Genomic DNA, 25,264 nt, shown 5'->3' with positions numbered 1-25,264 from the left:
AAAAAAAAAAAAAAAAGAAATACCCTACAGGAGTTAAGGCCTGGAATTGAGGAAATGAGAAGTACTCTTGGTGCATTATTTTACTGTGGCTCTGCTGGTACCCAAGTCACAAGATAAAATCCTTTTTATACTTCCTTTTTCTTCAAGCAAAAAGAGGCTTTCCCTGTAGCTACCATAGCTGAGAATGTGCTGGGTCACTCATGAAACCAGCACAGTACTGGGTCTTGCCAAGGCCTATGATGATAGCTGCCTGGCTACGGATGGTGTTTATTCAAGGCCCAGGGGCTTATTAGTCAGCAGGTAGTGAATTCTGTGACACTGGGTCCTTCTCTTCAGGGTAGTGAGTTCTTTTCTGGCCCAGGATGGGTCTAGAAATGTTGTCTGTAAGCTATGGCCTGAAATGGGGGCTTTAGGACTTTGCTTGGTGCTTTATTTTACTGTGACTGAGCTGGTATCCAAGTTGCAAGACAAAGTCCCCTTTACTCTTTCCCTCTCCTCATAGAACTAGAGCTGTGTTGCCTGGAGTTGGGGAAGGCGTGATGCAAGCACTCCCTTGGCCACTCCAGCTGGTGTCTCTCTGGAAAGTTCTATTAAGAAAGTTTCCTGGATTGCATGCACCCAATTCCACTAGCTCTAGGCCCAGCATGGCACCAGTGTTTGTCCAGGAATTGCAGTCCTTGTGGCCTAGACTGCCTTTCAAGTTTATTTAGGACCACAGAACACTTATTACCACAGTGCTGGGGCTAGTCAGAACTCAGTTTCTGACTGCTGGGATGGAAGATTGCCTTTTGGCTAGGGCTGGTCTAAGTGCTCCCTCTATGGGCACTAGCCAAAGCCAGTGGGAAACACTGGGAAAGGCCTGTGTTACTTTCCACTGTGACAGCGCAGCATAGAGTTCCAATGCAAGTTCCCGCAATTACTTTGCCCTTCCTCCCCTAAGTGCACAGATTCTCTCTCCATGCCACACTGCAATGCTGGGGGATGGGGAGGTAGTGTCCCCAATTCAGCAATTCAAAACAGCCTTTCCTACCCACTCCAGTGCTTCTTTCTTTGATACAATGCCCACCTGATTTTTGGTTCTTATGAAGGTGCTTTCTTGTGTGGATAGCTGTTCTATTTGGTGTTCCTGCATGGGGGACGATTGCTGGAGGGTTCTGTTGAGACGTCTTGCTCTGCCTTCTCCAGGAATCAATGTTAGTATTTTTCTGATGTATCTTTTCCCATCTGTTTATTTTCCTTTCATGTTATTACCTTTAGCATGCATCTCTTATCAGCAGAATATATTGTAGCTATTTTTGCTTTTAATAATCTTGGCTGGAGCTTCGTGCCTTTTAATTGAAATATTTAGTTTATTTACATTTGATGTAATTATTGATATTTTTACATTCAAATCTGCTATGTTGTCATTTGTTTTCCATTTGTCTCATTCATTCTTTGCTTCTTTCTCCTTTCTTGCCTTCTTTTGAATTAATCACTTTAAAGGATTATTCCATTTTATTACTCTAATAGCTTACTAGTTACATATTATTTTATAATTATTTAAAATTATCACTTCCAAGCAATAGAAGAGACCCTACAACAACAGTCTCGCTTACTCTCTTAGTGGTGGCTTTTGTGCTATCATTTTTATGTTTTTGAAATTCTACATACATTTAAAATCTCATAAGACATTACTTTTGTTTTAAGCTGTGAATACTCATTTAGATTTAGCTTTCTGGAGCTCTTCATTCCTTTCCCTATTTTCTTATTTACATATATATGTTTATATATAGTCAAAATTATATATATGTGTGTGTGTTTCTATTTATGTATAAATCCACATATGTATTACATATATTTGTGTGTATATAATACACAGACACACACATATATAGTTTTTTAAAGAACTTCCTCTAGTGTTTCTTTTGGTGTATGTCTGTTGTGAGGAATTCTCTCAATGCTTTTTTCTGAGGATTTCATTGATTTTGCCTGTTTATGAGGGATATATTCATTGACAGGGAATAGAACTTTAGATTGGAAGATATTTTCTGCCAGCATTTTAGAGATGTGATTTTACTGTCTTGTAGCTCCTTGATTTCTCTTGCAACATCAGCTTACAATCTTGTCGTTGCTTCTTTGAATGCAATGCATATCTTTCTCTTTGATTGCTTTAAAATTTCTTGTTGTCTTTGGTCTTCAGCAGTTTGACTATGATGTGCCTAGGTATATTTATCTTCATATTAATTCTGCTTGGTATTCATAGAGAAGCCTCAATCTGTAGCTTGGGGTCTTTTTTCTATTTTGAATAATTATTGTCCATCTCCTTTTCAAATATTGCTTCTTTCTCATTTTTCTGAACTCTAAAATACACTTGTGTTAGGAATTTTCACCATGTCTGATGTACTTATAATACTCTTTTTTGTGTTTTTCATCTTCTTTCCCTTTATGTTTTAATTTAGGTACTTTCTACTGACTGAACTTCCAGTTCACAGATTCTCTCAGTTGCAATGTCTAATTGTTGTTAAACACTTCTGTTGGGTTCTTAATTTTAGCTATTGAATTTTCACCTGTAATTTTCATTTGCTTTATGTTTTCCAATTTTTGATAAAAATTTTACAATATCATTTTATGCAACATAATCATTAAAAATCATCTCTGATGTCAGTATGGGGGTTACCTGTTGGATTACCTATTCTTTTCTTAGTTTTCCATTGTTTGGTTCAGTATCCTGGTATGCCAAATGATTTTTATTTGATTGACCCATATGGTGTGTGAAGAATTGTACCAGGTATGAGTAATATATCTTCCGTCGTAGATTATCTAGTTTTATTCTGGCAGATAATGAGGGTAAAGGCTGATAACCTTGCTACAAATGGATTGAAGTGATTTAAGTTTGCATATCAGGCTTTGTGAGTGTATGTCTCTTTGCTTACTTTTACTACTCAGGTTTAGGTGTTGACAGATTAACTAAAATCCCAGGATGTTTCTCCTTATTGGGCAGTCCTGAACTCCAATTTTTGTTTCTTGATCACTGTGATACTGCAGTTATATCTGCTTAGGTATTTAGCTTTCTAGCAGCCTCTTTGTGCTGGTTGCTTATCATTCTGCCTTGGGTATACTCAGTTTAGGAATTGTCAAAAACCTTAAGAGGAAATTGAATGTAGCTTGTCAGGTTTGCTTCTTTCTGTTTTCCTTTTTCCCAGAAATTTGGCCTCTTTTATCCTGGTTTCCTTGGTTACAGTGCATTCCAATTTTTCTCTTACACAGTCTAGTGAGACTGCTGCAAGTTCCAGGCTGGCGTTCTGCTCAGACTTTATGTCCTATGTTGCAAGACAGAACGTTTCCCAAAGAGAACAGTCAGCTGTAGCTGTATCACTTCCCTCAGTGCATTTCTCTTCCTCCTGATTTTGGCCCCTCAGATCCTGGCTGCCTTGGTTGCTCTGATGACCTCAGATATCTCTTTAAACTTTGAAATTTGAAAAAAATTTAGACTTACAGAAAGGGAAGTTGCAAAATTAGCACAGAGAGTTCACATATACCCTTCAGTCGTCTTTCCCTAATATTAGCAACTTAGATATTACCTTTACTATTTATACTTAAAATGGTGTTACCATATTCACCAAGCTGGTAACAACAGCCTGTGACTGCCAAGTGGTTGGAAGGAGAAAAAGGAACCTTTCAAAAGGGTGACATTTTTGGCACAGGGCTTCCCAAAGTGTGTTCCTTAGAACACCAGCCCTTGGAGATTTTCCTATTAGACATCTTCCACAGCCCAATAATTATGAGAAATACCACATCTTACATATATGTGCCCCTTTGGAAATCCACAGTGCCCATTACCATTTTTTTAAATTTATTTTTTTGAGATGGAGTCTTGCTCTGTCACGCAGGCTGGAGTGCAGTGGCATGATCTCAGCTCACATCAACCTCCACCTCGCAGGTTCAGGCGATTCTCGTGCCTCAGCCTTTTGAGTAGCTGGGATTACAGGTGCATATCACCATGACTGGCTAATTTTTTACTAGAGATGGGGTTTCACCATGTTGGCCAGGCTGGTCTTAAACTCCCAACCTCAGGTGATCCGCCCAGTTGGGACTTCCAAAGTGCTGGGATTACAGACATGAGCCACTGTGTTCGGCTCTCCATTACCATTTTAAAGCCTATGAAAATGTTTTAGTAAAGAAATCTGCTTAATTTTGTTTTCCCTGTGTTTCCAAATATATATAGTCAAGAGCTGTTTTTGGTTTGTTTGTTTTACTTTGCCTGGCCGTTAGGTACATCCCATTGAACTACTGTTTTGTAGTAGACATACTGGAAAATACTATTCCGGAGCATTTTCTAAAATCCTAAGTTTTAAATTTTGCTTTATTAAATTTTCTCCTAGGTTCTGGCTTTCTTGCTGTTTAATTTCTTGCTTCATGAAAGGGAAGAAGATGGAGATGCCAAGGTTTCTTTGAAAACAGATATTTGCACAAGAAGGCAGCCAAGGCTGTGTTAACATTTACGATTAAAAACCCAACACATCTAGACGAAATACACAATGCAATAGCTTCATGTGGCACAAATAAATTTCTTTTATGATTTGTCACTGCTTGATTATAGTCTTTGAAAATAGTTTTCATTTTCCTATTATTGACAATATTAAAGCTGCCAAGAAGTAGATGGTGAACAAGGATTTTATCTCTGACTGTAGTACCAAGGCAACCTGGGATAGGTCTAATTTACAGCATTAATCTTCTTTTCCACTGGGGGAAGAACACACGAGCCATGTTGACTAGCCACCCATTTGTATTTTTGATTTGCAACTTCTGTCTAGTAAGCCAAGGTCAGGTGCAATATTTGTGATGAAGCTGAATAGGTTAGTGAGGGTAGCCTGTGTTTGAAGCTGAAGAAGGTAATTAAGAGGGTTTTAGAATGAAATTTGGCATTTTCCCCTCCACCTCTTCAAACTATGTGTCCCTTGTCATCTCCTAACCAATCTGCCTGTCCACCTTCTGGTTCCTCTCCAGTTCATTCTCTCATGGACCACTTGACTAATCTTTCTAAAACTCTTATCTGTTCTTATCGCTCACTTTCCTAAAATTCTCCATTGCCCCCAGAATTAAGTTCAGCCCCATGGTGTGGCCCTGCATGTCTGCCTATCTGTTCCTTTTCATTTACACTCCCACCAACAGTGTAAAAGTTAACACTCCCACCAACAGTGTAAAAGTGTTCCTATTTAAGCTGAATCTTTCATATCCATTACCCTTGCTGCATTGTTATGCTGTTTCCTGTTATGCTACATGCATCTCTTAGAAGCTGCATATAGCTGAATTTTAAAAATCCACTGTAGTATTATCTAATCTGTTGAATGTAATCCAATTATATAGATAATCATTACTGATCTATTTGGACTCTTTATTATTTTTTTTATTTTTATATCCTCAGTTATGCTATTTCTGATAGAAATGCCACTTTTCTTCTTATCTCCCTGATGAACTCTAGATATCCTTCTAGGCTTTGTTCTGGAACTTTCTTGGCACCTTCTCATTTATATAATTGCTTCCTTCCATGTGGGTTTTAATGGAAAGTTTTACATCTCTATTAAGGAATACTATTGATCCCATAGTGGATGTGCTGTTTGTGTTTCTGCTTTCCAATGGGCCTGTGAAAGTGAATGCTTCCAGTTTTTGCCCATTCAGTATGATACTGGCTGTAAGTTTGCCGTAAGTAGCTTTTATTGTTTTGAGATATGTTCCTTTGATACCTAGTTTATTGAGAGTTTTTAGCATAAAAGGCTGTTGAATTTTGTCGAAGGCCTTCTCGGCATCTATTGAGATAGTCATGTGATTCTTGTCTTTGGTTCTGTTTATGTGATGGATTACATTTATAGACTTGAGTATGTTGAACCAGCCTTGCATCCCTGGAATGAAGCCTACTTGATCGTGATAGATAAGCTTTTTGATGTGCTGTTGCAATCGGTTTGCCAGTATTTTATTGAAGATTTTTGCATCTTTGTTCATCACGGATATTGGCCTGACGTTTTCTTTTTTTTGTTGAGTCTCTGCCGGGTTTTGGATAATATTGGTCTCATAAAATGATTTGGGAAGGATTCCCTCTTTTTGGATTGTTTGAAATAGTTTCAGAAGGGATGGTACCAGCTCCTCTTTGTATGTCTGGTAGAATTAGGCTGTGAACCCATCTGGACCTGGACTTTTTTTGGTTGGTAGGCTATTAATTGCTGCCTCAACTTCAGCCCTTGTTATTGGTCTGTTCAAGGTTTCAACTTCTTCCTGGTTTAGGCTTGGGAGAGTGCAAGTGTCCAGGAATGTATCCATTTCTTCCAAGTTAACTGGTTTTTGTGCATAGAGTTGTTTGTAGTAATATCTGATTGTAGTTTGTATTTCTGTGGAATCAGTGGTGATTTCTCCTTTATCACTTTTTATTGCATCTATTTGATTCTTCTCCCTTTTCTTTTTTATTAATCTGGCTAGCAGTATATCTTGTTGATCTTCAAAAAACTGTCTCCTGGATTTATTGATTTTTTTTTTTTGAAGGGTTTTTCGTGTCTCTATCTCCTTCAGCTCTGCTCTGATCTTAGTTATTTCTTGTCTTCCTCTAGCTTTTGAGTTTTTTTGATCTTGCCCCTTTAGCTCTTTGAATTTTGATGATAGAGTGTCAATTTTAGATCTCTCCTCGCTTCTCTGGTGGGCAATTTATTGCTGTAAATTTCCCTCTAGATACTGTTTTAAATGTGTCCCAGAGATTCTGGTATGTTGTGTCTTTGTTGTCGTTAGTTGCAAAGAACATCTTTATTTTTGCCTTCATTTCATTGTTTATCCAGTCTACATTCAGGAGCAGGTTGTTCAGTTTCCATGAAGCTGTGTGGTTCTGAGTTAGTTTCTTAATTCTGAGTTCTAATTTGATTGCCCTGTGGTCTGAGAGACTGTTTGTTATGATTTCCGTTCTTCTGCATTTGCTGAGGAGTAATTTACTTCCAATTATGTGGTCAGTGTTAGAGTAGGTGCAATACGGTGCTGAGAAGAATGTATATTCTGTGGACTTGGGGTGGAGATTTCCGTAGATGTCTATTAGGTCCTCCTGGTTTAGATCTGAGTTCAAGTCCTGGATATCCTTGTTAATTTTCTGTCCCGTTGGTCTGTCTAATATTGACAGTGGAGTGTTAAAGTTTCCCACTGATACTGTGTGGGAGTCTAAGTCTCTTTGTAGGTCGTTAAGAACTTGCTTTATATACCTGGGTGCTCCTGTATTGGGTGCGTATATATGTAGGATTGTTAGTTCTTCTTGATGCATTAATATTTTTACCAGTATGTAAATGCCCTTCTTTGTCTCTTTTGATCTTTGTTGGTTTAAAGTCCATTTTATCAGAGACTAGGATTGCAACTCCTGCTTTTTTCTGCTCTCCATTTGCTTGATAAATCTTTCTCCATCCCTTTATTTTGAGCCTATGTGTGTCCTTGCACGTGAGATTGGTTTCCTGAATACAGCCACCGATGGGTCTTGACTTTTTATCCAGTTTGCCAGACTGTGTATTTTGATTGGGGCATTTAGCCCATTTACATTTAAGGTTAATATTGCTATGTGTGAATTTGATCCTGCCATTTTGATGCTAGCTAGATGTATTGCCCGTTAGTTTGCGTTTTCTTCATTGTGTCGAAGTTCTTTACCATTTGGTATGTTTTTGGAGTGGCTGGTACTGGTTGTTTCTTTCCTTGTTTAGTGCTTCTTTCAGGAGCTCGTGTAAGACAGGCCTGGTGGTGACAAAATCTCTCAGCAATTGCTTGTCCATAAAGGATTTTCTTTCTCCTTGGCTTATGAAGCTTAGTTTGGCTGGATATGAAATTCTAGGTTGAAAGTTCTTTTCTTTAAGGTTGTTGAATATTGGCCTCCACTCTCTTCTGGCTTGTAGGGTTTCTGCCGTGTGATCTGCTGTGAGTCTGATGGGCTTCCCTTTGTGGGTAACCCAACCTTTCTCTCTTGCTGCCCTTAGCGTTTTTTCCTTCATTTCAACCCTGGTGAATCTGACAATTATGTGCCTTGGGGTTGTTCTTCCTGAGGAATATCTTTGTAGTGTTCTCTGTATTTCCTGTACTTGAATGGCGGCCTGCCTTGCTAGGTTGGGGAAGTTCTCCTGTATAATATCCTGAAGAGTGTTTTCCAGCTTGGATTCATTCTCTCTGTCACATTCAGGTACACCGATCAAATGAAGATTAGGTCTCTTCACATAATCCTATATTTCTTAGAGCCTTTGTTCATTTCTTTTCACTCTTTTTTTCCCTCTATTCTTGCCTTCTTGTTTTATTTCATTGAGTTGATCTTCAATCTCTGATATCCTTTCTTCTGCTTGGTTCATTTGGCTATTGAAACTTGTGTATGCTTCATGAAGTTCTTGTGCTGTGTTTTTCAGCTCCATCAAGTTGTTTATATTCTTCTCTAAGCTGTTTATTCTAGTTAGCATCTCATCTAACCTTTTTCCTAGGTTCTTAGTTTCTTTGCATTGGGTTAGCACATGTTCTTTTAGCTCTGAGAAGTGTGTTATTATCCACCTTTTGAAGCCTGTTTTGGTGTCAATTAATCAGATTCATTTTCCATCCACCTTTGATCCCTAGCTGGTGAGGAGTTGTGATCCTTTGGAGGAGGAGAGGTATTCTGGTTTTTGGTGTTTTCATCGTTTTTGTGCTGGTTTCTTCCCATCTTAGTGGCTTTATCTACCTATGGTCTTTGTAGTTGGTGACTTTTGGATAGGGTCTCTGAGTGGACGTCGTTTTTGTTGCTGATGAAGTTATTTCTTTCTGTTTCTTAGTTTTCCTTGTTACAGTCAGGCCCCTTTGCTGCAGGACTGCTGGAGGTCCACTCCAGACCCTGCTTGCCTGGGGATCACCTTCGGGGGCTGCAGAACAGGAAGGGTTGCCGCCGGTTTTTTCCTCTACTATCCTCATCCCAGAAGGATACCTTCCAGATGTTGGCCTGAGCTCTCCTTTATGAGGTGTCTCTTTGGGTATATGGGTTCGAGGAGCTGCTTGAGGAGATAGTCTGTCCTTCGTAGGAGCTCAGGTGCTGTGCTGGGAGTTCCGTTGTTCTGTGCAGAGCTGCTGGGCCGGTACTTTTAAGTCTGCTGCAGCGAAACTCATAGTCGCCTCTTTTACCAGGTGCTCTGTCCTGGGAAGGTCTGCTTTATTTATAAGTTCTTGTCATGCTGCTGCCTTTTTTCACAGATGCCCTGCCCCACATGGAGTAGTCTAGTCACAGTCTGCCAGCAGAGGCATGAGCTGTCACAGGCTCTGCCCAACTGCTGTGTGAACTGCCTTGGTAGTAGTGGACTGCCTCAGTAGTGGTAGTCGCCTTCCCCCCACTGAGCTGGACCGTCCCGGGTCCAGCTGCGCTTGCTGCAAAACTCTCAATCCAGAGTGTTTCCGATTGTTTGTTTTGTGGGGGTGGTACCTGCTGAGTTAGATTGCCTGGCTCCCTGTCTCTGCTCCCTCCCTTTCAGTTTAATGGGTGGCTCTGTCTTCCAGGCATGCCAGGTGCCAGTTGAAACGGCCACCCATATTTGTGTGAGATTCTATGCGCCAGCCTGGCACCAGCTGAAACTGCCATGCTGAAAACTCATGGCGCTTTTTGACCCGGGAATCTCCTGGTCTGTGGATGGCAAAAATTTGTTTGGAAATGCAGTGGGTACTCACCCTCTGCGTTGTTCTTTCTGGGAACTGCACCAGAACTGAACCAAGATCCTATTCGGCCATCTTGGATCGTCTCCTTCTTTTAAATCTGTTATTTAGGACAGAATTTAAAAATTTTGTGCTGACATATTTATTTTTATTGTTGGTTCCTAATTTAATTGCATTATATTTTTAAAAACCCAAAACGTAATAAACATGCTTTATATGGTATTGATTGACTTTGTGACTTACTATTGGGTTGGTAAAAAAGTAATTGCGGTTTTTGCCACTAATTTTAATATAAAATTTTGCAATAACATAATATATGGTCAGTTTTTATAATGTTTTATCTGTACATTCAAGGAATATATATATATATATATATATATTTAAATTTATTGGCTGCGGAATATATGTATATGTGCATAATACTTGACCAAGGTTGTTGTTTTGGTCGTTCTGATAATGAATATCTTTTTCAATTTTTATCATATTTGATATGTCAGTTTTCTGATGGAGTTGTATTAAAGCTTCTGCTACAATTGTGGGTTTATCAGTTTCACTATTTCAGTTTTGCTTCATATTTTTTGGAAGTTATGCTATTAGTGGAAACAATATCATTATTATAAGATTTTTGGTGGATTGCTCCTTTTATTATTACATTGAGTCTCTATTCCTATTAATGCTTTGCGTTAGGAAGGTATTTCTTAGGTCGGGCACAGTGGGTCACAGCTGAAATCCCAGCACTTTGGGAGGTGGAGGTGGGAGGATCTCTTGAGCCTGGGAGCTCAAGACCAGCGTGGGCAACATAGAAAAACCCCATCTCTACAAAAATATAAAAATTAGCCAGACGTGCTGGTGTGCAACTGTGGTCCCAGCTCATCCTGAGGTCACACCACTGCACTCCAGCTTGGGCAACAAAGTGAAACCCTGTCTCAAAAAANAAAAAAAAAAAGTTACTTTTTGTCTGATAGTATTATTACAGGCTTTATTTTGAGTTGCATTTTCCTAGTATGTACATTTTGTCTTTTCAGTCTTTCTATGTGTTGTGTTTTAGTTGTGACTCTTAGAAGATGTATATAGCTGGATTGTTAAAATTCACTCTATTATTATTTAGTATGTTGAATTTAATCCAATTATATAATCATTACTGATCTATTTAGACTTAGTACTATCTTATTTTGTGGTTTCTATTTGCCATTCCTTCTTCCTCCCTCTCCTTTTATTTCCCCTTGTTTTCTTTTGGGTTGAAAAATACTGGTTTTCTACCATTGTGCTAGTATGAATACTATGTTACAACATGCATAGTACTGTATGCGTTTCATAGTTTTGTGTTTTTAGGAGTTACCATTAGTTATATAATACCTGCTGTGCATTATTTTAATGATGTCTAAAGTTATGCCCCTTTCTCACCTCCTCCTCAACACACATGAACCTCAGTAGTATGCTTGAAGTATCCACTAAACACCCTTCCCCATTTTTGTCTTATTATTGTTTAAGGTTTTAATTTTACCCTTGTGTGAACTCAGACACATTGGTTTTTGCTCATTTGTTTGCCTTTACTCAATGGTAAATTTACCACCATAGTTTCTCAATGTCTATTCTCACCATTGTTTCCTATGGTCCATACTTTCCCTCTCTGTTCAGTTTTTATTTCCCTGATGTGGTACTTTAGCATCACTCTTACTTGAGTCTATGAAGTCTGGATATGTCTTTATTTTGTTCTTTCCTCTCTCTCTCTTTTTGTTTTTTTGAAATGGAGTCTCACTCTGTCACCCAGGTTGGAGTGCAGTGGTGTGATCTCAGCTCACTGCAACCTCTGTGTCGTGGATCAAGCGATTCTCCCACCTTGGCCTTCCAAGTGGCAGGGATTACAGGCACATGCCACTATGTAAGGCTGATTTTATTTTTTTTAGATGGAGTTTCACTCTTGTTGCCCAGGGTGGAGTGCAATGACGCAATCTTGGCTCACTGCAACATCCGCCTCCCAGGTCCAAGCAATTCTCCTGCCTCAGCCTCCTGAGTAGCTGGGATTATAGGCATGCACCACCATGCCCAGCTAATTTTGTTTTTTTAGTAGAGATGGGGTTTCTCCATGTTGGTCAGGCTGGGCTCAAACTCCTGACCTCAGGTGATCTTCCTGCCTCAGCCTCCCAAACTGTTGGGATTACAGGCTCGAGCCGTGACACCTGGCATTGCTCTTAAACAGCAGTTTAAGGAGACAAGAAAATTCTAGGTTTTCATTGTGCCACCACACACGACTAATTTTTGTATATTAGTAGAGACAGGGTTTCGCCACGTTGGCCAGGCTGGTCTTGAACTCCTGACCTCAAGGTGATCCACCCACCTTGGCCTCCCAAAATGCTGGGATTACAGGCATAAACCACCATACCCAGCTGATTTCTTCTTAGCACTTTGAAGCCATCCCTTCGTTGTTCTCTGGCATCTGCTGTTGTAGAAGAGAAATCTGCTGTCAATCTTATTATCACTTTGGATTTTTTTTCCCCTGTGATAGTTTTAGGATTGTTTATTGTTAAGATTTTGCTGTATCTAGGTGTGAGTTAATACTCATCTTGCATGGCACTTGAGTGTACTTCCAAACTGTAGACTCCTATCTTCCTTCAGTTACAGGAGAGAAAAGAGCCATTTTACTCTTAAATATTGATTCTCCTGTATTCTGTCCTTTTTTCTGGAGTGCCTGTTGGATATATCTTGGAATCTCTCACTTATCCTTCTTATTGATTAACTGATATTTTATTTAAAAAAAACTATTTGTCTCTGTTTATTTTATGTTCCTTGAGTAAGTTCCTTAATATTTTCTAGCTTACCAGTTCTCTCCTGATTGTGCCCAGGCTGGAGTTTGTCCCATCTATTGGGTTTTTCATTTTTATGACTATATAATGCTTTTTGTTTCTAATGTTTTATATCTGTCTTTAACATTTTTGTTCTTTTGTATAATTGCTTACTCTTCATTAATAGAAGTTATTCCTTTATCATTTTAAAAATATCTTAAACACATTAGAAAGTCTTTATTATATTGTTTCATAAAATTATTTTCACTAGAAGTGAATTCACGTTACGTAATTTTGTTGACTGTCTTTCTTGGTGTTATATTTTATTCATGTGCCTTAGAATTTAGATCTAGGATGAAGTTTAATTTTGTGGGGAGTGTCTTTTTGTCACTTTTAACTTCTCTTTTAACCTCTTTTGTGCTCACATCTGTCTAGTGTTTGTGGCTTTTTCCACTCAGCTTCCCAAGGCCCCAGTACAGAACCGTGGTTTCTGTTCTTTGGTGATATTGGGGATATCTGGATCCAGCCACAGAGCTGGGGCTTGGGGGAGGGAGTATAATTTGACTGATTCTTTGTTCTTCAGTCTCCTTGGGCCTGCAGATTGCCACATGCGGTAGCATCAGACAGGGGTTTGCATCTGAATATGTTTTTCCAGCCTTATTTGCTTTTCCACCCCCAGCTGTAAGCAGAACTTGAACACAGACTGTGGTCTCATGGAGCGCTTTTAGATCCCTCTGCACTCAGCAGGAACCAGACTGCTGGCTCTTACAGCCTATGTGCGAGCAAGAAGCCCAGCAGGCCCGAGGCTTCAACCTTGTTCATCACATTGTGTTTCTATTCATTTTCAGGTTCACAAAAATGTTTATTCTGTTTTTGAGCATTGCTTATCTTTCTGGTTTTCTTTTTTTTTTGATATTTAGTCTATCCTTGCTATGTATTCAAAGCATAGGGAGTGCATACTTTGGTATTTAATCTGTCCTTGCTGTGTGTTCAGAGCATGGGGAGTGCATCAGAGTTGAATTTAATTAGTCATTTTCACCAGAAGTAGAAGCTTGAGTATTTATATTTAGCTTCCAGCACCTAAATAACCCTGTAACCCTGGAATGAGGCCAGGTGCCTTGTAGGAATCATGTCTATCTTTTTTATCTTTCTATCAAAAGTACCTGTCATGTCCCTGCACATAGTAGATGCTCAACAAACAATATTTGTTCATTGACCTCTGAAATATAATTGAGTGGCTTAAACAGCTAATGCTATATCTGTATTTATACTTACGGTATCAAACAGCTAACATCACTGGGAAATTCAAGAACAGCAGAAAGGAATGATATGACTCTTGCCTGTGACTCCTATTGAAAATGATCCTGTATGTTGTCTTTTCAAACAAGATATATTCATGTCACTAGTTTCTGTTCTTGAAAGTAGAAACATTACTCCTTCTATTAGACATTTTGCTTTCTGAAAATAGAACAAGTAAAACCTGAACAAGTGAGAACTGGTTCGAGTTAAAGAGATTTCAGGTCCAACTCTCCAAGCCAAAGGGATTTTCAAATGGTTATTTTAAAATGTGAATCTACATGTGGGCTTCTGTGGTTTCAGCAGTTAATAGGAAATGGCAGCCCACTGTATCAGTCAGCTTTTGCTATATAACACACCATCCCAAAACACAGCGACTTAAGACAAAAAATGTTCATTTAGTTTATGATCCTGTGGGTCAGCAATTTGGGCTGGGGGTACTGATTGGATGGGCTGGTGTGGCTGTTCTCTGCTGGGCTCACTCACCTGTTGCTGGTCAGCTGCCAGGTGAGCTGATGGCTTGATGGTCCTAGGTTGCTCAGGTGCGATGGCTGATCTCTGATCCACGTGGTCTTTTATTCTCCAACAAGACAGCCCAGACTTAGTCAGGTGGAAATGGTGACAGTGGACCCCAGAGAGGGAGCAGAAGTATCTGTAGAGCCTCTTGGTAAGTACTAATTGGGACTTTATAGCTATACAGTGTGGTTTACACTCTTCTATCCACCCAAGGAAGTCGCAGGGTGGAAAGATAGATTTAACTTCTTAATAGGCGGAGCTGCAAAACCTGTGGCCACTTTTGCCATCTACCATGGCAACAAAATGTGGAAGCCCCACTCCCTACCCCAGGAGAGATTGTGTAACTTTCCTTAGATTCTCAGACTATTATCTTCAAAGTTGAGAATCAATATGTTCAATGATTTCACTACTGATCAACAACGAAAATGTTTAGGAGAGGTAACTGATGGATACATCTGTCACAACACTGCTTGGTGTGTGGAAATGAGATTTTTGAATTTTCCTATTGAAAGTTATGCCTTGTATCAAGGCATTAGGGTAAGTCTGACTTTTGTACTCAGCCTGAAAAGTAAGGATTCTTGTCTAGTGTACCAGATAACTTCTGTTATGTGGCAAACCACCCCAAAATTCAGTGGTTTAAAGCAACACTGTTTATTGGACTCCTGTTTCTGTGCCTCATCAGGTGGGGCTGGTCGCAGCTGGGGATTCTGGGGATGGACTGGTTGTCTCCTTGCTGGGTGTCTGGGCCACTTGTTTCTCTCCATTCAGTAAATTAGTCTGGGCTTATTCACAGGGTAACAACGGTGTTTCAAGAGAGTGGGTGGAAGCACACAATATCTATTATTGCCTAGCAAGGCTTGTTTCTATGGGGTCAAAACAAGTCACAAGCCCAGCCCAGATTCACTAGGTAGGGAGATAGACTCCAGCTCTAGCTGGGAGGAACTGCAGAGACTCAGGACAGGGAGGATGGAGAACCATGGCCATTTCATAGTTTTCTATATCTGTTCTCTTCAAGAAATTCCTCCTCACACTTCAAATTTAAGTTAAATACTGTCTCCACTTAGATTCTTCCTATCAAATTGTAATACAGCGTGTGTAACAGTAGTAGTTACTACACTTGCGTTTAAAACAACCTGCAGTCTTTTCACCATTAATTGACGGCACCTCCCTTACTATGGATTCGCATATTCATATTACTATTTTAAAGGCATAAACAGATGTTAATGTATTTTTCTAAAGAAAATGACTAAACATATTTTCTTCTTCCAGTTTGTCTTCCTCGTTGTTTAATCCAACTGAACTGGTGCCAGACTTACTTTTCTAAAGGGTTTCTCTAACTGTGTTTGATGAAGACTCTTTAGGGATCTCTCACTCATACCCTTTAGCTTGGCATTTGAGAATCTGTATGCTCTGGGCGTTGCCTAACTTTCAGATTTTATTTTCCTCCATTCTCCCTTGCACTAGTTTTCACAGTTAAACACCATTTATTGCTGTCTTTTGAACACATTGGCCGTATACAAATTGTCCTCAGCTCTTGGGCAACATTTTTGGTTGTTACAACTGTGTGTGTGTGTGTGTGTGTGTCCGTGTGTGTGTGTGTGTGTGTGTCCATGCATGCAGTACTAGCCTTTAGCAAGTAGAGACGGGGCTGCTGCTAAACATCTTGCAGTGCACAGGACAGCCCCCACAACAGAGAATTATCTGCTATAAATATCAGTAGAGCTGAGGCTGAGAAAACCTGTCCTATCCATTCCTGCCTCTGGCTCTTTTTGTTCATGGCCCCTCATCCCAGAAGGCCTTGCCTTCAGTGCTGCCCGATGAAATGTTCCCTGTCCTTAAAAAGCCAGCTCAAATGCCACATCTTCTAGAAAACAGATCCTGCATGAACCCACTCCCAGTGCTGTGGACTCTCAGAGTTCACTCTGTGCATCACTGAAATGCCTACCACTTAATGCATTTACAATAATTTGTATCTAGCACTGTTAGTTTTCAGTGATTCTTATTGTTCCTTCCTTGTTTTTTAGTTGAATGTTTGTGTGTTGACTCTTTGGCTGAACTGTATTTCTTGATGACAAGTATCTCTCTTGTCTTTGTCTTACAGCACTTACCATGTGTTTTACATACAGTAGGTGCATAATAAACATCTATCGACTGCATGAGAAATGTATGTCTTCCTATGCCTTTAGATATGGTCACCCCGGGGGTCCAACAATTTTCTTAAAGGACTTAGTTCAAAAAAATCCAACAAGTTGAATCCAAGTTTTTTTTTGTTTCTGTTTTTGTTTTTAATAATTTAGGTCAAAAACTGTGATAAATCATTGTACAACGCAATTATTTATGTTTATTTCTGCAGCTGTTTAGTGAAAAAATAAGTGGTGCTGAAGGAACTAAACTAGACGATGAATTTCTTGACATGGAAAGGGTAAGAGAGCATTTTAATATGTAAATTGATTAGAAACTGACTTTCATTGTTATATGAGATATACTGCTATTGTAAAGAATATTCGAGTGGAAATCTAGGATGTTTAAATATAGATGTGGATTATGCAATCCACAAGGCAGTGCTTTCTGACATCCCAGCCCAAATCAGATCCTCCCCCTGTAGCCACATCTAGCCTGGGCAAGTGGAGTGAGATCGAGGTAGCTAACTGGTTCCCTCTAGTGGCCAGAAGTCAGAATGTGCAAAAGATGGGCAATCTTGGCAGTAATTGCAAGGCCAAAGTAATTGGTAGTGCATGTTTTGGATAATCAAAATGTGTTTCTGGAACAAGTTTTTCAAATGCATAATGATTTATTCACCATGTGGAAGACTGAGGCTCTGTTCCTATGTGTTGCAGGAGCTGCATAATAAATAACTTTTCTCCTGGTTCTGCCATTAGAACTAGCGGTGTGAACTTGGATAAGTTAATTTATCTTTTTGAACTGATGCAGGGATGATAAGTGTGCCCTGCTTGCCTCACGTGGATGTTGTGAGAATAATGCAAACATTAACGTATTTGAAATAACTTAGAAAAAATATGACTGGCTTGGAACAGAAAAATGGTATCATCTCTGTCTCTTAACATGTTTCCCAGTCAGCTGTGTGGAGTTGCTGATGTGCAGGTAGACCTAGAACCACCAGCATTAACAAGATACTGTTTCTTTCCTCATTGTCTGGGCATTTTAAACATAGCCTTGTTTTAATAATTAGACCCTCCCAGAGGAGAGAGGGAGGAAATGAAGCAAGGCATCCACCCTCAGGTGCAACATCAAGGCAGGTAGCAGAGAAGTCAACAGGTGCTGGGGAAGGAAGTTCAGCCCCAGGCTGTGTACAGCCTGGGAGAGTATCTCATCAGGATACCTTGGCTCTGGCCAGCTCATCTTCCAGGGAGTTCTCTGTTTTCTGGATGAGAGCTATTAAGTGTCTAGAAATGTTAATGCCTTGAAGAGGAAAAGCTTATTTTGTTTTTGCTTTTGAAAAAGACTTAATTTCTGAATCTTAAATCCATAGAAACATGTTCACACCATTAACATACTTTAAATTACTTAAGAAAGTCCTAACATACAAAGATGTGATGTGTAGCTTTGTTACTAACAAAATGATCCAGTTGAAATGTTAAATTTGAAAGCATTTTTCAAGAGTTTTAGTGTCAGTTGATGGATTGAGATCCTTCTTGCTTACCTCCTTTTCCCTCTAAAAACCCCAGTGAGTTACAGAAAAAAATATAAAGTCTATTATCTGTTTTATTACAGCATTGAAAAGCATGGAAACATATAATACATGACCAGAAGTTTTAAAAACCTCCCAGGAGTGATGCATTAGATAGTATTAGACCCACGTAAAACATGATACAGAAATGAGAAAGTAATAGGAAAATATATTCTATAATAAATGTTAACCATATAAAAATAGAGGAACAATAGTAAAATCAAAATAAAATTTGATGCAAGAGAAGCACTAAATGAAAAAAGCTTTTTAATTATAAAAAGATACAGTCAATGTAGTCTATCAGGAAATTATAATAGTTTTGAACCATTCTGCACTACATAACATAGCATCTGAATTTGTAAGGTAGGAGCTGTGAGAAATACATGGATAGTTGTTAAAAATAGAAGTACTGTAGACTTCACATACCTCTCTCATAAAATAGATTAAACTGACAATAATCAATAGACTCATGGAGGATTTGCATTGAATATGATTAATAACTTTGATTATAAAAAAATATAAATATCTGCATCCCCCAAATGGATAATGTGCATTTTTTTTTCAAATTTCTTTGGAACAAATAAAGTAATGAATTATGTACTAGGTTACAGAAAAAAAACTCAATAAAATTTTCCAAAGTGATACTATAGAACACAAGAATTATAAGGGAAGGTATAGCTTTGGAAATTTAAAAATATATAAAAATAATTCTTAGTTTAAAGAGCAAATGGAAAGTAAAATGACATTATTTAGGCACCAGTGGCAATTCTGTATGTCAAAACCTGTAATATGTGGCTAAATTTTAAATGTATTTAAAGAAAATAAATGTTGGGGAGAAAATGAATAAATCATGCAATCCAAGAAGCGAGGAAAATAACAGCAAATTAAATTACTCTAGGTAGAAGACAGAAATCTATATAAATTAAAGACAGATTAATAAAATAGAAAACAACCACAAAAAGATAGAAACAATAAAACCAAGAGCTTTCGAAAACCTGAAAAACCTCTACCAAGTTTGACCAAGAGGGAGAAAAAGGAAAAACACAAATTACTTAGGGAAGAAGAAAGGGGATATGCCCACTGATAGTATTTTTTTTTAAAGAGAATACCATAAATAAGCATCAGAAATGAGAGGTGCTAGCAGCTCTCTCACGCAGGGGCTGGGCCTAAGGGAGTCAGTGGCACAGGCTTTGGACGCCTCATGGGCAGGGTGCCAGCATTAAACAGAAATTCCAGACTTAACTAACCAGGATGCCTCCATACCAGGTTGACTTCACAAAAATAATTTTCACCTTTCTGCTTTTCTCTGTTTTTCTTAATGGTTTGGCAAGATAGTTGCATAGCATTTTGTTGACTTGAACACACACACACACACACACACACACATACACACACACACACACTAGTGTCCCTGGTTATTCTCGAGGGAGATTTTGTTTGTTAAGCTGCATGAGTTTTTGTTTGTTTTGTTGTTGTTGTTTTTTGATGCTCATCTTGACTGTCCACATTAGCCAACATGTTTACTCTTCAGTTTGTAAACGGTTTATTTCTAGCTTTGATGCTTGGGCTGGTGGGTGGCAGCCCCAGCATGTCCATGCCAGGGCCTATGAGGACTTGTAAGTTTTTGGTCATTTGTTTCTTGGGCTTTTTTATTTCAAAAGTTATAAAAACATCTGAAGTAGAAAATGCCCCCACTCTAATTCTCTCATCATCATCATCATTATTCCGAGGTGACCCTTAGCTTTCTGGTGACTTTTCATGTCCAAAAGGGTTGTATATATCAAAGGGAACACCCTAAGTTTTGTTTCACAATGTAACAAATTAGATATTAATTAAATCTGAAATCCTCATTCTTCTTAAGCTTTAAGCTGAACTTATGAATCTTATTTCCAAATTTAGTACTTTTGCTATGATAATCTTATAGTTAATTTTCATTTGAGGTTGCGTTAATTAACCCATAAGCTTAACAGTTTCAATCCTTAAATATTTACCACCCGTTATATAATTAAGCAAATTCTCTTAGACATTTCAAACTATAATCGTAAAGGCAATGTGTAGGATTCCTCCAACTTCACATCAAATCTATAACAGTATTTTCCTAAGCCGTTATATTTCTTGTAACTCTAATTAAGACGTAAACATTTAGGTTATTGGATTCTCTTAAATATTTCAAAGATCTTGGCAAACAGCTGAACACACCAAAGAAAGCTCAAAGTCACAAAACTTGTTACTAGGCCAAACGCACACACACATGCCCACTTGCACACACAGCACACGACTATCAGTAATACAGGTTTGACTCCTTTTTATTTTTCTTTATCATTTCTGTACTGTCTTTTAAAACTTTCCTGGGGCTCCAAATTAATGTATTTAGCCAAAATTAATGTATTTAGCTAAGGGGAACAAATACCATTTCAGGGTGGACAAGATTGCTTTGTTGCAAACTTGTGACCCTGGCCAGATCATAGTTTTCTAAATTACAAAAATGATGTCTTTATTATAAATGGCCCCGCAGCTTGCTTTCTTCCTTAGCAATGTACTTTGAATATCGATCTTCCTTATTTTTTTTCCTTATGATTAAAGAGTATTCCTTTACTTGGATGTTTCATAATTTATCCATTCAGTCTCCTATTGATTTCCATTTTCAGTATTACATAAAATGGCCTAATGAACATGTTTTTCCCTTCACTGCAATTTGCTGATGTGTTTCTAAAAGGATAAATCCTTAGAAATATAATAGCTGGCTCATTAATATGCCTATTAATAAGAACTTCTGCCTTGATCTCCAAAACCTATCCTTTTGCATTCCTGTTGTATATGAAATGACCCATTACTCCATACCCATATAATACCTGATATTGGGTATAATTGATTTTTAAAATGTTTTAACAATATGGAGAGTGTAAAATATCTTCTTTTTATTTACAGTTGTGAATATTTTTTCAAATCTTTGTAGGTAGCTTGTGTTTTTCCTCTTGCTCTGTTGCCCAGGCTGGAGTGCAGTGGCACAATCTCGGCTCACTGCAACCTCCGCCTCCTGGGTTCAAGCAATTCTCCCACCTCAGCCTCTCGAGTAGCTGAGGTTATAGTCACCTGCCAACCTGGTCTTGACCTCAAGTGACCCACCCACCTCAATCTCCCAAAGTGCTGAGATTAAAGGTGTGTGCCACCTTGCCTGGCCTTTTCCTTCTTTCTTGTTTGTTTAAATGGGAATTTTGAATATTAGAGATACTAACCCTTTGTCTTTATATATTTTTATTGGCCACTTTTGTCAAACTTCATGTACTGTGTCTTTTCCTGTTCAGTTGTTAAGCTTTTATGGAGTCAGAATTTTGGTCTTTTTATTTATGACATTTGAGTTTCAGGTTCTGGTTAGAAGTTTCTTCCTACTCCAGTGTTTCAAAATACTGTCCTTTATATGTTAGTCATTTTATAGTCTTTTTTTTTAGATTGATATTTTTAATCATGTATATAATATGAAAAATCACTTTACTATCAATTTGCCAAATTGTAACAAAAAATAAAAAAGTTGAAATTATGATGGGATTTGAATGAATTTTGCATCTTAATTTGGGGAGAATGCATATCTTTCCAAAATTGAGTTTTCCCATCTAAGAATGTGGTTTTTCAAATAGGTGTTGTGAATGTCCCATAATAGTTATTCCTTGTTATTGCATTTTATTGCTTTTATGAATAATATCTTTTTCTTTACATTTTCTCCTGGACTACTGATGGCATAAATAAAGCTATTGCAACTTGCATTTTAATTTTATTGTCTATTCCCATATTAGCTCTCTGGTTAACTAACAACCACAAAGTCCAGGAATGGTTTTGCACAAGGAAAGATTCAGTCTTAACTAGAAAGGGTTAACTTTCAGGGAAAGTTTGGGGAGAACTTTGATGTTAACATCTTCTGACCATAGCACAAATGAATATGTTTATGGTATTATAATATTAATGATTATGATTCTTTTATTGTTGATTACTGAGCTAGTTGCCAATATGAATCATTATTATAGCATCCTTATATAAGTATAGAAATTCAAGTTCACCTATCAGATAAGGAGAGTTTGATTCATGTCTAGTCTTAGCTTTGAGAGACTTCTAAGTATATCTGATCATCTAATGGAGCATAATAACTTTTGCAGATTTTCTAAATATTACCTTAATATTCATTTTAATGTTAAAAGGAAAAGTAAATTAATGTTCTCCAGCATCACTGGAAGGAGGTGATGTTCCAAAATCAAAAACTGAAAAAATGTTGCCTCTCCCAAAAATGTTGAAAACATTCATTTGGATAAAATCATCATAGTGGTGTTATAAGAATTAAATTAATTAAAATTACTCCTCTGTTTGTTCTTCTGTGAATTTTTTGAGTTTGTCATTTACTAATGTTTTAAAAATTTTGCTTTTAAGAAAATAGATGTTACCAATAAAGCTGTTGCAGAAATTCTTTCAAAAACCACTGAATATCTTCAGCCAAATCCAGGTAAAGTTGAAATATTCTCTTGTTTATTTGCTGTCACAGACCCTAATAACCCATGTTTACTTGGTGTTTAGTTGACATAATCTAGAAACAATGTCCTCTGTGTCCCAGTAATGAAATTCAGTTTTTAAAGCTGAGTCTCTAGTGACCAAAGGTAGTTGCATTCAGTCCTACTGATGAGAAACAGAACAACTATTTCTGTGAACTTCGGTTGACATCATCTGAATGGAGTTCTGGTCATAGCAACAAGGCAGCGCTGGGCAAGGGTCTTTTATGAGTTACTTCGGAAAGCCACTAAACATTTGGCAAATATTTTCTTACTCCCTTATATCCTCTTTATAATTTTTTTTTTAAATTCTGCTTTTGTGTACCATATACATAGAAGTATATGTTAATTTGAAAGAGCGTTCTCTTCATGGCTCAAATGCTGGAGAAAGAAGGTGTGGTAAATATGAAAGATGGTGTGCGTCGAGTGTCACATCAGCTTCTCCACAGAAGGTCTGGGTTTCTAGGTCCCCAAGCAGCATCTTGGGGACTTAGATGTTTTCCCAAGTTGTAAATTATAGGAACCAGTAGAGGGCGCCTAAGCCTTGAGTTCTGTAGATTTCTGAAGCTGACTTTCCTTTTTAGAAATTTATTATTTGCATGGAGTTCCTGTGATTCCCTTGGCTGTAGGAATCAGCACAAACCTAACCATTTGAAAATTGAGAAAGTAAAAATTTAAGAATATAAATTTTATCAGATGTATCCAGGCAGGTTCATTACAGTTGCATTGATGATAGCTTTGAAAACCATAAGAATGTATCTTGTCCCTGGCTGCTCAGTGATTGAAATGAGCCATGCCAGTTTCTTTTCCTGATATGTCAGTCAGTCAAATATTTAATAAGTGCTTTCTCTGCACAAGAGGATTTTGGGGTGCTGGAATACACTATGAAGTCAGACAGATACTCCACCCTCAACCATCTGACCCTTGAATGAGATAAGAAGGTGTTGGCCAGCAATAAAAGTGTCCACTGGCCAGAGGTCTCTAGTTATTCCTAGAGAAGAGGCAGCCCTAGCAACCTCTTACCCAGTTTAATAGCTCTCATCTACATTCCTCTGCATCCCATATCCCCCTCCGACAGTGGGAAGTAGACTGTGAGCTCCTTGAGAGCAAAGGCTGTCTCTGGAGTCCCAGTAATAAGCAAGTGTGTTGTTGCAGCAATGAGTAAATACTCATTGCCTGAGTCAGAGGACGTAAAAGAAGGTAAGACAGTGATGCCCGTCACCTCCTTAGGGAGCAGGGGCTGAGCTGCACCTGGGACCAGCCACACAAGGCTAGTGTTCACTAGGGGTGGTGGGGGGGGGGTTCTGTTTCTTCCTATGGTTCTGCCTCCTAAACAGCAGCACCTGCCTCCCATAATTCTGAATACCATTAGGCTGAATCAGTCCTTGGGAAGAGCAAAAGAGTGATCAGTTGGTTGTTTGAAACATCCTCCTCGGCAATTCTGTTTTTGTTTACATTTAAAGAAAAAGCATGTTGGTGTCACATAGGGTCAGTGTCTGACTTCACGTGTTAGCAATTGCAAGCTTTCCAAAGGGTCTCACTTGAGGGGTGGTGCTCAGAAAAGCCCGGGTCACTATTATTTGAAGTCAGCAATGTGCGCCATCATTTCTGTGGTTCATGATGGCTGTGCAACAGGGCACTTAGCCACCCACCTTGGTAAAGAACCTAGAAAATTACATGGGAAAATTAACTAGTTCACACACGTTCGTTTCAGGCCTTGGGTTGCTGGCATTTTGTTTAAGGTGATCTCAGTTTTGGCAGCTGCGCTTGTTAAATGCTATGTACCTGCCACTCCATCTTGTAACTTTAAAGAATTACAAATGACAATGTTTTTAAGCATACAGAGCTAAGCTAGGAATGCTGAACACTGTGTCGAAGATCCGAGGGCAGGTGAAGACCACGGGATACCCGCAGACAGAAGGCTTGCTGGGGGACTGTATGCTGAAATATGGGAAGGAGCTCGGGGAAGACTCCACCTTTGGTGAGTTATGCAGAGATCACCTGGGGGAGCTGAGAACTCCTCCAGTAGGCTTTTAGGTTATGCACAAACCCTTTAGTTTAACAACCTTTGTTATTTTTCCACATTACCAAAGTAATACATGTTAAATGGCAGGAGGTTTAGAAAAGATAGGTAAGTAAAATGAAGAAAAATACTAACATCACCTGTAATCCCATATCCACTGATTGGCCTAATTAAACTCTGTTGTGTATCTTTTTTTTTTTTTTTTTGAGACCAGGTCTTTTCCCACGCTGGAGTACAGTGGCATGATCTTGGCTGACTACAACCTCCGCCTTCCAGGTTCAAACAATTCTTGTGCCTCAGCCTTCTGAGTAGCTGAGATTACAGGCTCAAGCCACCATGCCTGGTTAATTTTTTGTATTTTTAAGAGAGACAGGGTTTCGCCATAATGCCAGGCTGGTTTTGAACTCCTAACCTCAAGCAAGCTGCCCACCTTGGCCTCCCAAAGCGCTGGGATTATAGGAGTAAGCCACAGCACTTGGCCTGTTGTGTATCTTTTATGCCTTGTTTATTTTCATTATATGTATTCACATGTACTTTTAAAAACGACAATAAGGCCGGGCACGGTGGCTCACACCTGTAATCCCAGCACTTTGGGAGGCCGAGGCAGGTGGATCATGAGGTCAAGAGATCGAGACCATCCTGGCCAACATGGTGAAATCCCATCTCTACTCAAATACAAAAATTAGCTTGGCATGGTGGCACATGCCTGTAGTACCAGCTACTTGGGAGGCTGGGGCAGGAGAATTGCTTGAACCTAGGAGGTAGAGGTTGCAGTGAGCCG

At 38.7% G+C, this 25,264-nt stretch overlaps 1 protein-coding gene across 4 annotated transcripts in view; it reads left to right on the top strand.

The window, feature by feature from the left end:
• The window catches only part of SH3GL3 (SH3 domain containing GRB2 like 3, endophilin A3), a 146,128-nt gene that overhangs the window by 77,032 nt on the left and 43,832 nt on the right, over positions 1 to 25,264 (top strand). For 2 of the 4 annotated variants that reach the window (XM_017502253.2, XM_037729130.1), the window contains exons 2-4: positions 16,594 to 16,662; positions 22,345 to 22,417; positions 24,305 to 24,441. In XM_017502253.2, coding sequence (XP_017357742.1) covers positions 24,318 to 24,441 — 124 coding nt within the window. In that variant the 5' untranslated portion in view covers positions 16,594 to 16,662; positions 22,345 to 22,417; positions 24,305 to 24,317. Of the gene's footprint in view, positions 1 to 16,593; positions 16,663 to 22,344; positions 22,418 to 24,297; positions 24,442 to 25,264 lie in introns of all 4 variants that reach the window. The other 2 variants (XM_017502252.2, XM_017502254.2) reach the window with 1 other exon arrangement.

The sequence above is a fragment of the Cebus imitator genome, unplaced genomic scaffold (assembly GCF_001604975.1).
Source record: "Cebus imitator isolate Cc_AM_T3 unplaced genomic scaffold, Cebus_imitator-1.0 Scaffold295, whole genome shotgun sequence".
Lineage (NCBI taxonomy): Eukaryota > Metazoa > Chordata > Mammalia > Primates > Cebidae > Cebus > Cebus imitator.
Note: the sequence above shows the minus strand (reverse complement) of the source record. Positions and strands in the feature narration are given on the sequence as shown.